This window comes from Terrapene carolina, unplaced genomic scaffold (genome assembly GCF_002925995.2).
Source record: "Terrapene carolina triunguis isolate 2854851 unplaced genomic scaffold, T_m_triunguis-2.0 Scaffold571, whole genome shotgun sequence".
Taxonomy (NCBI): Eukaryota; Metazoa; Chordata; order Testudines; family Emydidae; genus Terrapene; species Terrapene triunguis.
This window is the reverse complement of record NW_020664922.1, coordinates 723,560-738,040: the sequence shown is the minus strand read 5'-3', so window position 1 is coordinate 738,040 and position 14,481 is coordinate 723,560. Positions and strand designations below refer to the sequence as shown.

At 56.5% G+C, this 14,481-nt stretch overlaps 2 protein-coding genes across 2 annotated transcripts in view; one reads left to right on the top strand and one right to left on the bottom strand.

The window, feature by feature from the left end:
• The first annotated feature begins 5,625 nt into the window (after nt 1-5,625).
• On the top strand, nt 5,626-7,884 carry PRSS8 (serine protease 8). The gene is made up of 4 exons (XM_024199518.2): nt 5,626-5,780; nt 6,372-6,643; nt 7,055-7,221; nt 7,507-7,884. Exons 1-4 carry the CDS (start codon nt 5,638-5,640, stop codon nt 7,882-7,884), a joined length of 960 nt encoding a protein of 319 aa, XP_024055286.1. The 5' UTR covers nt 5,626-5,637.
• Nucleotides 7,885-10,085: 2,201 nt separating this feature from the next.
• Nucleotides 10,086-14,481, bottom strand: part of KAT8 (lysine acetyltransferase 8) — a gene marked incomplete at its 5' end in the record, with an annotated part of 8,869 nt that continues 4,473 nt past the window's right edge. The window contains one exon of the mRNA XM_026659114.1: nt 10,086-11,599. Within this exon, the coding sequence (XP_026514899.1) occupies nt 11,535-11,599 (65 nt within the window). The remainder of the gene's footprint in view (nt 11,600-14,481) is intronic.

Sequence of the window (14,481 nt, the reverse complement as noted above, 5' to 3'; positions counted from 1 at the left end):
GGCAACACAGCTGTTTGCTGGACACCTCGGGAGATTAGGTGTGAATGTAAATACAATCTGGTCCTGAAGCCTTTCCCCCCAGCCCCAGCTCATCACTAGCTGTCAGGGAGAGCTCATTTCCACTTTGCTTACAAATCATCGTTTGAAATTGGCCAACATCACCGAAATGAACGCACTGACATTGTCATAAAAAACAACAGCTGTATCAGGAAGCTAGTCTATGTTCATACTTTTCAAATCTATGACACTTTTTCAGATACATGTATTTGATCATACCCTGTATATTCTTTTAAAGTGTGTATTAATGTTTCAATTTCAATTCAAATTTCCAAACAGTCACTAAATTGGCATGTAACTAGTTCACAAAACTGGGGGGGGGGTTGGGGAAATTCAGGGGGGGGGTGTAGGGAAATCACTGGATCCCGTCCCTCCCCCTGCCCATGCAGCGGGGCCCCATCCCTGGGGTGCTGGTGAGGTGACAGGGCCATGGCTCACGTGCATCAAGGCAGGAAACAATTTTTCCCTTCCGGCCCAGGAGAGTGAGTCAGCCACACATTAATGGATCGTGAAACCAGAGTCAGGAATGTGCCCGGACTCACCGAGAGACCCTACCATAACAGAGGCGTCTGATGAGAGCCCCCACAATGACAAGGCGGCGTGTGCAACGGAATGAGAGACCCTACAGCAACTGAGCAATATGTGCAGTGTAATGAGAGACCCTACAGTATCACGGCAGTATGCGCCCTGCAAGGGGAGACCCTACAATAATAGAGCAGTGTAATGAGAGCCCCCACAATAACAAGGCGGTGTGTGCAATGGAATGAGAGACCCTACAGCAACTGAGCAATATGCGCCCTGCAAGGGGAGACCCTACAATATCACGGCAGTATGCGCCCTACAATAATAGAGCAGTGTAATGAGAGACCCTACAATAACAAGGCGGTGTGTGCAATGGAATGAGAGACCCTACAATAACTGAGCAGGGCAAGGAGAGACCCTACAATAACAAGCACGGACAGTGCCATCAGGGACACTACAATAAAGCAGCCGCGTGTACGGTGTATAAGAGTCCCTATAATAACAGAGCCGAGTAATGAGAGACCCTACAATAACAGCGGGGGAGCGGATCCCGGCCCGGGGACAGAGCGGCCGGAGCAGGGCCGGGGGCGGGCCCCGGCGGGAGGTGGATCCTGCGCAGCAGGTTGGGCGGCTTCCCTGGCTCCGGGCGCCGTGAAGAGGGGAGGGAGCGAGCGCCGCGTCCCAGTGTCCCAGCCAGTGCGGAGACAGCGCACCTGCCCGCCGCCCTCCGCTCAGCACCGCTCAGCACCGCCAGCCGGACCCCGCGCCGCCTGCCCAGGAGATGGGGGCGCCCCTGGGGGCGCTGCTCTGCCTCCTCCTCAGCCTGGGTGAGTGCAGGGGGGGCCGCTCGACCCCTGCCCCCACTTCCCCCCTTCTCTGGTTCCCCAAATCCCCCTTTTGCCTCTCCCCAAATTCCCCCTTCTCTGGTTCCCCAAATCCCCCTTTTGCCTCTCCCCAAATCCCCCCTTCTCTGGTTCCCCGAATCCCCCCTTCTCTGGTTCCCCAGATCCCCCTTCTGCCTCTCCCCAAATCCCCCCTTCTCTGGTTCCCCGAATCCCCCCTTCTCTGGTTCCCCAAATCCCCCTTCTGCCTCTCCCCGAATCCCCCCTTCTCTGGTTCCCCGAATCCCCCCTTCTCTGGTTCCCCAGATCCCCCTTCTGCCTCTCCCCAAATCCCCCCTTCTCTGGTTCCCCAAATCCCCCTTCTGCCTCTTCCCAAATCCCCTTTCCTCTGCTCCTTCCTTCTCCGAGTGCCCCTGTCTGTCCCAGTCGCCCAGCGCAGGATCCCAGCTTGCCCGCCCTGCGCGGAGCTGTGGGGCTGGGACCTGGCCAGGCCGGGCAGGGCTGGGTCTCGGAGCGCCCTTTGGTGCCCCAGGGCCATAGACGCTGGAACTAGGGGTGCTGCTTGTGCTGCCGCACCCCCTGGCTTCAAGTGGTTTCCATTATCTACAGGGTTCAATGGCTCACAGCACCCCCACTATACAAATTGTTGGGGGGGGCAATATGGGGCTGAAAATCACATGTGTGTAAGGGGGTTATGGGTGAGTGGGTCTGTGTAATGCAGTGTGTGTGGGGTGGGTGTTTGTGATGTATGTGGTCATGCAGTGTGGTGGTGGTGTTGTGTGTGTCTGTGTGATGCCTGCGTTGTGTGATCCATGTGTTGTAGGATGGGGTGGTGGGTGTTCCTGTGTGTGATGCACGCGTTGTGTTACAGGTGTCCGGTGACGCTGGTGTCCTGTTACAGGGCTGTGTGTGTGTCACGCAGGGTGTGTGTGCGTTGTGTGGTAGGTGTGATGTGATGGACACTGTCGCTTTGGAATTAGAGTGAAAAACACCTGCTGGTTTTTTCTGGCTTGTTCTTCAGTTGCTTGGTTTGAGGATTTGTACATTCCTGCAGGGCAGGTTTCCCTGGTCCCAGTTATCCAGATTTGGAGCAGGGACGGGGACGGTTAATCCTGATTTAGGAAGAGGTTTTGTCTGTCTGGAGAGGTTTGCATGAAATCCGAAGCCAGCGGGGCTCCTGAGGTCTGTTCCCAGCTGTTTGGAGGAAGTGATCTCTAATGGTTAGAGCAGGAGGGACTAACAGCCAGGACTCCTGGGTTCTGTTCCTAGCACTGGGAGGGGAGTGGGGCCTAGTGGGTTGGAGCAGAGGGATACAGATGTAAGGCCCCATTGCCAGACCTCCTGAGCCAGCCGGTCCCCTTTGTCTCCTTGTACAAACAGTATTTGGGAGACTGTGAAACTCCCTAAGGTTCACCTGAAACTCCCTGTAATCAGACACGGTGTGAAAGGCCCTGAAACCCAAAGCACTGCAGCAAATGGCCCATCAGCCCCTGGATTGTTGTGAGTCTTTGCTCAGCTTGGTCTGCAAGCTACAGACATGAACACCTGACCTCCCTCTTCCCCTCCCTCCCCCCCAGCAGCAAGCAATAGGGCTCTAGGTGGCTCACGGGAGCAGGGAATGGGACACGGGGACTTGCCCCGCTACAGTGACTCTGATCTGGCTGAGTCTGGGAGGCAGAGGATGGGACACGAGGCCTTTCTTCTCTAGGGGGCGCTGGCTCAGATCTGGCCCCAGGGAGGGGGAACTGGCTTGGGATGGGGAGCAGGGAATGGGAGATGTTCCCACGGCTGAGGTATGTGAGCAAGGCTCTGTGTGGGCTTGCCCGGCCCCTGTCCTAGGGTTGCACAGAGAACTCAGCCTCTGATCTGTCCCCATGGCCACCGCTAGGCTGTGGCTCCCTGGGGTAACGGCATAGAGCCTAGTCAATGTACAGCCTGTGGGTTGGGTTGGGTCGTGTCTAATGCTGGGCCGGGCTTCCACCGCCCCTGCTAGTGCCTCTGAAGCTGGCCCGGGCTCCTCTAGAGAAGGAAGTTATGTCCCTATGTCACGCCGAAGTAACCTGTCCCGCGGGTCTGGCTCTATATTTAGCCTCTCCGCTCAGGCTGGAGGAATGGTGGGCGGACAGACAACTACAAATAGCTACTGGCCCATGACTGGGTCCCAGGCTAATGCAGGTCACTTGAGGCGATACTGAATCAGAAGCGCTCTCTCTGTGGGGAGCAAAGGAGATGGGTGTATATGGCCCATCGAGCCCCTGGCTGAGGCTGGCTCTTGTGGGCCCCCCTGAGAACTGGGCTGAGATCTGGCAAATTCACTTCACACAGGCCACTGAACGGGACATCAGCTTGGGTGGTTTGAGAGCAATACGGATCCAAGCTAGCTCCTCCTAGAGGGTAAAGGGCCCGTGTCCCATTCCTCACCATCTTGAGGCACTCAGTCGCTCTGCCCTGGGGCTGGATCGGGCCATGTCCCGTTCCCCTGAGTCATGCAGAGCCTTGAGGAGTGAAACTCTGACAACTTGCCAACTTGCTGGAGAATCTGGAATGACGCTGGCAGACCAGGGCCCTTCCTCTGAACAGGGAGCAGTTCCCGGGAAAGGAGGTGGCGCAGGCTGGGAGACAGAGACAAGGCCAAAGGGAATAACCCTGCCAGGCTGCAGTGATGTGGCTGCCTTGGCCCAGGGTCTGGGCTGTATCACATAGGCTGGGCTGGGTAGGAGACAGCTCGGGGAAACCCAGGGGCCTTGGTGTTCCTGGCTCTGAAGGTGGGGCTCTTCCCTCTGTCTGACAGGACTCCTGGGTTCTAGCCCTGGTTCTGGGAAGGGAGAGGGGTCTCTGTAGGGATTAAAGCAGGGGGTGCTGGGAGTCAGGACTCCTGGATTCTAGCCTGGGCTCTGGAAGGGGAGTGACATTCAGTGGGTAGAGCTTAGCTATTACTTGATAGCTGTATCAGCATCTTTATTATTGCCTACTGAGTGGGCCCTATCCTGGAAATCTGACAATCTATTCCCCCAGCAGAAATGGAGGTGCCCCTTTCAAGCCCTCCCCCAATTACCCCTGAGATGCTTCATTTCAGTGGCCCCTGTGCTGATGCGTGTTGTCCTGGGATGCATTCCTGATTGTGCCTCTTTTTGTCCTCCTCTGAACAGGTGTACAGGAGACCTACGGACAATCAGGTAAAGATCTGGCTGGGAACGCGGCCCGTACGGGCAGCCTGACGGTCACTTTTCTCCTCCTGATCATTTTCCCCACAACCCCCCCCTTCAGTCATTTATTCAGCTAGTGTCATTTTCCTTGGTGGTTATTTGTGTAGCCAGGTGTCAGCATCAATAGGGGATATTTGTGTTCAGTATAACCAGCCCCCATAGTGATGGGAGGATTTGAGCCCACCATCTCCTGAGTTTAAGGCATGAGCTGCTACCAGTGGAGATAAGGGAGCAGCTCCCTTGACTTGCACCTATTGTAGGCTCATTAACCTCATATGTAAGCCAGCCACTAAGGGAATGACGGCGCCCCCCAGAGGGGAAAGGGAATGAACATCTATCCTCCCTGAGGGGTCAGGTCTACATTAAAAAGTTAGGTCAACCCAACAACCTCGCTCAGGGATGTGAAAAATCTACCCCCCGAGCGGCATATTTAAGCCGACCTAACCCCTGGTGTGGACAGCGCTGCGTCGACAGAAGAATTCTTTCATTGACCTAGCTGGCCTCTCGGGGAGGTGGATTAAGTACAGCGACGGGAGAGACTCTTCCATTGGTCTAGGTAGCGTCTACACCGCTGTAGCGTTTCAAGTGTAGACAAGCCCTTAGTCTGGGTTACGTTTGTGTTGGGAAGTTGTGTTGCAAATGGTCTCTCAAAACGTTTTGGATGGCAAAAATTGGGTTTTCAACCAAATTTCTCCTCCCACCCCGAAAGGTCTGTTCTCTACAGAAAATTTAGATGCTTTTGTGGAAAAGCTGAGCAACCTAAAACCAAAAACAACCAAAAATATGTTTTGGGCCTCATGGGTTTTGTCCCCAAATCTGAGAGAGGGGTGGGGTCTAACAGATTAGAGCAGGGAGTAGGGGGCAGGGTGGGGTGGGGTGGGGAGTCAGGACTCCTGGGTTCTAGCCCAGGCTCTAAGAGAGGAATGGGGTCTAATGGTTAGAGCGAGGGGCTGTTTCTGATTCACTCACTGCTGCTCTGCTCCCCTACAGGAACGTGTGGAAGTGCTATCATGGGCCGGATTGTGGGGGGCACAAATGCACAGGATGGGCAGTGGCCTTGGCAAGTCAGCCTGAATTTTCAGGGTGTTCATGTGTGTGGCGGCTCCCTCATTTCCCCCCAGTGGGTGATCACTGCAGCGCACTGCTTCCCACCGTAAGTACAGGGTCATCTGGGCTGGGCCAGGCTCTGAGAGTCACTTGGGGCGGGGGGTGGGGGTGGGAAACTGGACTAGTCAGGAGGCGTCTGTATCTTCCATCCCTTTCTGACCCTAAACCTGTTTGATTGGGTTTCTATGAACAGACTCCCAGCTGCCCCTACTCTAAACTGCTGGACCCCACTCCCCTACTAGAACCAGAGATAGAACCCAGGAGTCCTGACTCCCGCCCCCATCTCTAACCACCTAAACTCCAGTCCCAGAACGAGGATAGAACGAGAATCTAGGCGTTCTGATTCCTAGCCCCCTCCCCATAACCCACTAGACCTCACTGAGCTCCCCGAGCCAGGGAGAAATCCCAGGAGCCCTGATTCCCAGGCTCCCCCACTCTAACTCACTAAAGCCCATTCCCAATGTGTATGTGTACCACTACCCTCTACAGCATAGACTCTGCCGCCACATGGCGTGTGTCCTTGCCCCTACATTGCTGCTATCTAAGGGAGATTCCCCATTAGCTGAAGCTTTCTGCAGCCTGAGGTGCTGGCTTCTCTCCTTGCTGAGGTCCCACGTCTCTCTCCCCCACCTTACAGGGAAAACCCCATCGCCGGCTATGAGGTGACGCTGGGAGCCTTCCAGCTGACCAGCCCCTCAGCTGACATCAAGGTGGTTGGGGTGGAGCAGGCCATCAAGAACCCCGGCTACACGGATGAGGACTCCGGCGGGGACCTTGCGCTGGTGAAATTGAAAGAGTCCGTCACCTATACGCGTAGCATTCGCCCCATCTGCCTGCCGTCCGCTTCCGTCAGCTTCCCCAGCGGCATGACCTGCACTGTGACTGGCTGGGGGAATGTGCTTACCTCTGGTGAGTGAAGGGTTAATGCAGCCACCTCTGGGGCAAGGCAGCTGGGTAATGATGTCGCACATGGGGATGGCTCACCTGGCGCTGAGATGCAGCTGTGTCTGGGTTGGGGCAGCTGGATAACAGCTGCCAACAATTTTGGAGAGGAAGTGGAGGTGAGTTGTGTGTTCAGTTGAAACTGCAGGGAGGATTTTCGGGTGTGTACCAGTCCCTGAGCCTTGCTCTGGGATGTGGACTCACTTCAATCCCCCTTACTCCTAAGTCTGGCTTAGATCCTGGGCTGCTGTGGAGTGAGTCCCTTTGCCCATCCGCCCCCCCCCTCACCACAGCGCCCCCGGTGGCTCCCTTTCCCCCCACCTTACTGAGGAGTCAGCTGCCCACCCTGACTTGGCCGATTTCTTTTCCCCCATGCAGTCAGCCTGCCCAATCCCAAGACCCTGCAGCAGCTGGAGGTGCCAGTGATTGGGCTGGAGACCTGCCGCTGCCTCTACAAGATCAACCCCAACCCAGCGGATCCCCACGTGATCCAGGACGACATGATGTGTGCGGGCTACACTGAGGGCAAGAAGGACGCCTGCCAGGTGAGCGGGATGCTGGGCATCCATCTGTGCATGGCACTAAGGGTGGGGCTACTGGGAGTCAGTGCTGGGTACTATGAGCATTGGCCCAATGGTTGGGCTGTAGATTTTCCATCCCTTCTGGGCTTAGGTGCCACTCCTTGACCTTTGACCTCAAGGCCCCCACCCCCGCTCTGCCAGTCTCCACCCACCACGGCTAAGCTTTGTAGTAACCAGTCATTTGTATCCCACTTCTCCCACCAATCTCCCTCCTAATACCATTTCCCTCTCCCCACCCTGTTCTTCCAGGGTGACTCCGGGGGACCCCTCTCCTGCCGTGTGGGCAATGCCTGGCTGTTAGCTGGGGTGGTGAGCTGGGGGGACGCGTGCGGGTCCCCCAACCGGCCTGGCGTCTACACCCGCACCTCGGCCCACACAGCCTGGATTAAACAGATCATCCCGGCGGTGGAGATGAGCGACGTGCGCGTGAATCAGGAGCCAGTCTCGGAGGAGGGGCTGTGTCCCAACACCACCAGTCGGCCTGGCCCCTATGACGGCGTCCAGCCCCATCCCGACTGGCCCCGGCCAATCTCCCCCAACCAGCCGTCGGACCACGCTACCTCCCACATCCTCACTGCCAGCCTGCTGTTCTTCTGCCTGCTACTTCACGTACTCCCTGCCCTATAGCGCCCCTGCTCTCAAGGTCAGCGCAGCATGGGACCCCACCCCCGCTAAGGCAATCCAGGGGCGTCTTGCCCCCCTCCCAAACTCAGCAGGATGGTCCCAAGATTTCAAAGCCTTGGGTTTCCCGCCCCATCCCCTTATTGTTCCTGTTTGTTCCCTGCGTTGTGCTGCTCTGTCACGATCAGGGAATTGACGTGACTTCAGGGCACCGAGCTGGCAGCAGCCCTGTTCACGGCAACATCCTTTCTGCCTCCGGTACTGCAGACCCCTGAGTTCTGGCCAACAGGGTCCTGCAAACCTCTCCCAAGCCTCGCTCTGGGATCGAGGCTCACGCCAACCCCTGAGCCTCGCTCTGGGATCGAGGCTCACGCCAACGCCTGAGTCTCGCTCTGGGATCGAGGCTCACGCCAACCCCTGAGCCTCACTCTGGGATCGAGGCTCACGCCAGCCCCTGAGCCTCACTCTGGCACCCGGGGTCACGCCAACTTGTCCAGCCTCACTCTGACTCCCAGGGCCCCACTCTGTGAGAATCGGGGCCCTAGCGGTAGGCAGCTCCCCAACCCCTGTTCCCAGGCCCGGTTCTGTCACCATGACACCTCGTAGGGCAGCCTAACAAGCTCCCTATCTTCCTCTTCCCACCCTGATTTTTCCAGGGAGACTCCGGGGGACCCCTCTCCTGCCAAGTGGGTAGTGTCTGGCTGCTGGCCGGAGTGGTGAGCTGGGGGGAAGCATGTGGGGCCGCCAACCGGCCCGGAGTCTATACCCGTGCCTCGGCCCATGCTGCCTGGATCAAGGAGACCGTCCCAGAGGTGGAGCTGAGCGACGTGAGCGTGGATCTGGAGCCAGTCTCTGAGGAGGGGCTGTGCTCCAGGGCAGCTGCTCATCTCCTGGCCCCCTGGCTGCTCTGCTGGGCCTTTCTGAGCCTGGTCCAGGCAGGGTAACCCTACCCCCGCCAACTCCAAGTGTAGAGATGCAAGGCGGGAAGGGGATCTTGAGGGCACGGGATCCGCCACTGTGATCATAGCGACTTGGTGGCGGATACCCCAGTAGAACTGGATTTTGCCCCCTACTTCTCCTCCCCAGAAGGCTATTTTCAGGGTGTCTGCCCGGACAGCCCTTTGACTGTGGTTGTCCCCAAAGGATTCTGGGAGGAGGCAGATTGGCCCCAGAAGAGGGGTGCTCTGGGAAATGTTCCCCTCGTCCTTTTACCCACGTCACGCAGAAACAGCCGGGTTTCAGTCCCGGCATGAGTCAGGCCGACAGGATCTAATGTGACACGTCTGGCAGGAAGCTCTCGGCTCCTCAGAGTCAGCCGAACCCCCAGGGCTGGGCCGAGTGGCACCAGCACAGCTGGTTTTTCCACCTGGGGAGAGTCACTGAGTGAGGGCAGGTTCTAAAGGGATCGGAGTTCATCACACGTGCCCAGATGAGAGCTAGGGGCTGTTAGCACATGGGATTGTCTGCCTCCTCCCGCTTGTTCTAAGTCAGGGGTGGGGCATGGAAGAGCTGTTTGACTCCAGAGGGAGGGTTTAATAAAGAGGGTGTTAGCCCTGTATTATGGGAAAGGCTCGGTTATGTTTTTTTAAAGGTTTTGTGCTGTTCTAACCTCTAAACCTCACTCCCCTCCCAGAGCTGGGGCTAGAACCCAGGAATCCAAGCGCCCAGCCCCACCCCCCTCCCAGAGGCGGGGCTAGAAGCCAGGTGTCCTGACACCCAGAACTCAGTTATACGGGCCCTGCCCCACAAAGCGAAGGATGGGCCACATCTGGCTACACCTTGTTTTGCTGGCCAAGAGGTTGGGTGTTGGGAACAGTTAATCCAGGGCTGGGCAGTGCTAATACACCCGGTGAATCCGGGTTGGAGCTGGTCCAAGGAACCTGCTGGCAGGGTCAGGGAGAGGCGCCTCGGTGGGGAGGCACCTGCCCTGAGCTGGCTGGGTGCAGGGAGGTCTTAACTCTTAGGAGAGTGGCTGGGGCAGTGATGGGATGGCTGAATACAGCCTGGAATGAACTTCTGTGCTTCCCACTGGCCAGGATCCCTCTCCCCCAAGGGTGTTCTCCCCACACTGTGCACCTACCAGGATCCCCTCCCCCACCCCATGCGTTCTGCACCCCCCTGCCTGGGCAATCCTGCTCAAGTGTGCACCATACCCTCTGTGTGACCAGTCCCGGGCAGGCTTCCTGACCGCCACAGGTTGTGCAGACTTTTCCTTTTTATTTATGAAAAATACACGCTTCTTAAAACAGAAAAAATACACCTGTAGGCAGCGAGCAGGAGTGCAAGGAAGCCATGAGGACTGGCTTGGGGGCTGTCTGCACCAACCCTTCCCCCACGCTCCAGCCCCCTCGGCAACAACGCTTACTTGCACCTCCAGCTGGTGGAGCCAGCCTAGGGATTGGAGGAGCGTGAGAGCGGTGCTGAGGGAAGAGCCCTGAGACAGTATCTGCTGTGTATCCCTGGCCCAGGGCGCCCCACGCCTTCGGCCCTGGGGGAGACCCACACACCTCTGCCCCATGCAGCGCTTGGCTGCGGAATTGAGACCAGCCAAACTCAGCAGACATCCCCACGTCCCTGCTTTTCCTCCAGTCCCTTGCGGGGAGGCCAGGATGTCTGGAATAGGAGATCAGGGAGGGATCCCAGCAGTGGAGGTGGGAAAAGAGAACTGGGACAGGGCATGGGGAGCCCTGGATGGTGAGGGGAATCCTGGCCTAAGGAGTGCAGGCCAAAGGGGGGCAGGTCAGGGGGGAAGAACCCCAGCAGCAGGGTGGCAGCCGGGGCGTGAAAGGTTCCAGAGGGGACCCAGCTGAGATCCTAGTGGGGAGACGCCCACATGAAGGAGGCCCAGCAGAAGGGGCATCGTCATGGCCAGAATGGGCTCTACCTGCAGCAGCTGGGGCATGTCGGTGACGTGTGTGTGGGGTGGTAAGTCCGGGCTACGGTGTTCTGCCCCCCGCGCAGAGACCCCAGCTCAGGGAAGGAGGTGCACAGAGCCAGAGCTGATTGTAGGTTAGAAGGGAATCTCACTGCCTCTGGCCTGTTCCATGGCATGCGTGACGGATCCAGTCTCCCTGCGCAGCTATCCCAGGACCTTCCCCCAGTGCCGCTTCCCCATATTGCCAGCCATGGGGATCAGCTGGACAAGGAGTGTTTGCCCAGCAGAGAACACCCGATGCCATGCTGTCATGTTAACCCATTAGCACCCACGGGCATCTCTCCCCCCTTTCCTGCCAGCTCAGTAACTCCTCCTGCCCCAAACTCAGCTGCTGCTGCCCACCATAGCCTCTGAAGCAGCCTGCACCCCCCGACAAATTAGCCAGCCCACCAAGGTGATATTGACCGGCGTGCAGCACGCAACTGACTAGCTGGGCAGCAGACCCTGGCAGTGGTGTGGGGAACCCCCTTTTCTAGTGCTGTTAGGGAGGGCAAAACTCGGCTATGGGCCTATTCTGCCGTGCAACGCTCAAGGGGAATGAGATGCGACAGGACACCAGCCCTGCTGAATCGGCGCTGGCCTAATGAACGACACACAGCCGGCTGGGTCGCCCAGTCCTCCCAGCTGGACGTTTGCTCTGGTGCTCTATGGTCAGGCAGGGTGCAGCCCACATCCTCATGCAACTGAGGGGTCATTTGGAGTCCTGTATCCCACCGTTCCTTCACTTCTTGGAGATCTTGGCCTGCTTGTGTTTGGGGGGTGCCCACTTGAGACAGATGGAATCCACTGAGGAGGGAAAGAGGGGAGGGGGAAAGTTTGACAGAATCTAGGAACATCCCCACCCTCCATTGCTCTCAGACCAGAAGGGCCCAATCAGATCATCGTCTGACTCCCACTCTAGCACCGGCCAGAAACTCTCAGCCCGTTACCCCCGTGTCAAACCCAGCCACTAAAGCACCCTCAAGAAAAGCCCCCAGCGTGGACTGGAAGCCATTAAGGGAAAGACATTTCAGCATTGCCCTGAGGAGTTTATGGAGGGGATGGCATGACACGACTGCCTACAATGGCATGTAGCCGATCTGCGACTGCTAGCAGCAAATATCCCCAATGGCCGGTGACGGGACACTACATGGGGAGCTCTCTGATTTACTACAGAGAATTCTTTCTGCCTGGTGGGTCTCACCCACATGCTCAGGATCTAACGAATCATCATATTTGGGGTCGGGAAGGAATTTCCCCCCAGGTCAGATTGGCAGAGACCTGGAGGTTTTCACCTTCCTCTGCAGCATGGGGCACGGGTCACTTGCTGGTTTAAACTAGTGTCAATGGTGGATTCTGTGTCACTTGAAGTCTTTAAACCCCAATTTGAAGACATCAGTAACTCAGCCAGAGGTTAGGGGACAATTACAGGAGTGGGTGGGCGAGGTCCTGTGGCCTGCGATTTGCAGGTCAGACTAGATCAGGATGGTCCCTTCCGCCTTCAAGTCTGTAAGTTTGTTCCAAGGGCTGATACCTGCACTGTTAAAAACTGGTTCCTTATTTCTAATTGGAATGTGTCTGGTTTTAACTCGCAGCCCTTGGTTCTTGTTCTGCCTTTCTCCACTAGATTAATGAGCCCGTAAGCCTCTGGCATTTTCTCCCCCGGGAGGTACTTTTACACCAGGATCAAGTCACCGCTCAGTCTTCTTTTGATCATAGAATATCAGGGTTGGAAGGGACCTCAGGAGGTCATCTAGTCCAACCCCCTGCTCAAAGCAGGACTAATCCCCAACTAAGTCATTCCAGCCAGGGCTTTGTCAAGCCTGACCTTAAAAACCTCTAAGGAAGGAGATTCCACCACCTCCCTAGGTAACCCATTCCAGAGCTTCACCACCCTCCTAGTGAAAAAGTTTTTCCTAATATCCAACCTAAACCTCCCCCACTGCAACTTGAGACCATTGCTCCTTGTTCTGTCATCTGCTACCACTGAGAACAGCCGAGCTCCATCCTCTTTGGAACCCCCTTTCAGGTAGTTGAAAGCAGCTATCAAATCCCCCCTCATTCTTCTCTTCTGCAGACTAAACAAGCCCAGTTCCCTCAGCTTCTCCTCATAAGTCATGTGCTCCAGCCCCCTAATCATTTTCGTTGCCCTCCGCTGGACTCTTTCCAATTTTTCCACATCCTTCTTGTAGTGTGGGGCCCAAAACTGGACACAGTACTCCAGATGAGCCTCACCAATGCCAAATAGAGGGGAATGATCACGTCCCTCCATCTGCTGGCAATGCCCCTACTTATACAGCCCAAAATGCCGTTAGCCTTCTTGGCAACAAGGGCACAGTCGACTCATATCCAGCTTCTCGTCCACTGTAACCCCTAGGTCCTTTTCTGCAGAACTGCTGCCTAGCCATTCAGTCCCTAGTCTTTAGCAGTGCATGGGATTCTTCCATCCTAAGTGCAGGACTCTGCACTTGTCCTTGTTGAACCTCATCAGATTTCTTTTGGCCCAATCCTCTAATTTGTCCAGGTCCCTCTGTATCCTATCCCTACCCTCCAGCGTATCTACCACTCCTCCCAGTTTAGTGTCATCTGCAAACTTGCTGATGGTGCAATCCAAGCTCCTTATGTCTCTCACTTTCTCCACCCCTCCAATCATTTTTTGGCTCTTTAAAGACTGCTACAGGGAAGTGCTGGACTCTCATTAAGGCTGCTGTATAAATGCACTTCAAGTAGAAGTTTATTCCGGTGATTTTATAAAGAACCCCCGCAATATTCTCTATATAAACCCTCAACCAGTTACTGCAGGGAAGCAGATTGCACCCGTGGGAAAGCAGTCTGTGTTGGAACAGAGGAAACGCACCCAGAGCGGAGCTCTGGGGTCAGGCAGCTGGGTAACAGCAACACTGCAGGGGCATGGTTCACCCGGCACTGAAATGCAGCCAGCTCTGGCATGGCAGCTGTTTAACATCCGCTCAGCAACACTTCAATGGCATTAGAGGATTCCAGGGTAATCAGTGTCTCCCGTCCAGTTTCCAAGCCAAATTCATCCTCTTCTTCCCCCTTCAATCCCACCTTGTAATTTCAAGCCCAGAGGTAGCTGGGTGAGCTGTGCAGCGTTGCTGTTAGCCAGCACGTCCCACCCCAGAGCAGTCGCATTTCAGTGACGGGTGTGCGATCCCTGCATTTGCAGCCGGTGGAGAGCTTGGAGCTTTCCCTGGGAGAGAGGGAAGCAGGGAGCTGGCTCGCTGAGAGTGCCCCTTTCCCAGCCTCTGGTTACATAACCCGATGCGCCCGTCACCTGCCCTTGGGAAAACAATGTCCTGCTTCAGAGAAACCAGAAACCTGAACGCAGCCAAGGAATGTTCAATGGGGTGTGTATACGCCGGCCTCTAACAGGGCCGTATTGTCTTTGGGCTTAATGCTGCTTCGCTGCTCTCTGGGTCTACGCAAGCCGAGTAGAAACACACCAGGGACCTCAACAGCCTTTGCAAATGGGGCAATGTTCCCTCCAGGGGAAAGGCCCTGTGTCCCATTCCCCACCCCCAAGAGCCAACCAGTCCCCCCAAGCTTGGGGCCGCATCAGAGCTGGTGCCCCCTAGTGGTGGAAGGCTCCGTGTCCCATTTCCCAGCCAGTCCCCCGCCCTCGGGCGGGATCAGAGTAGGGTGACCAGATGTCCCGATTTTATAGGGAC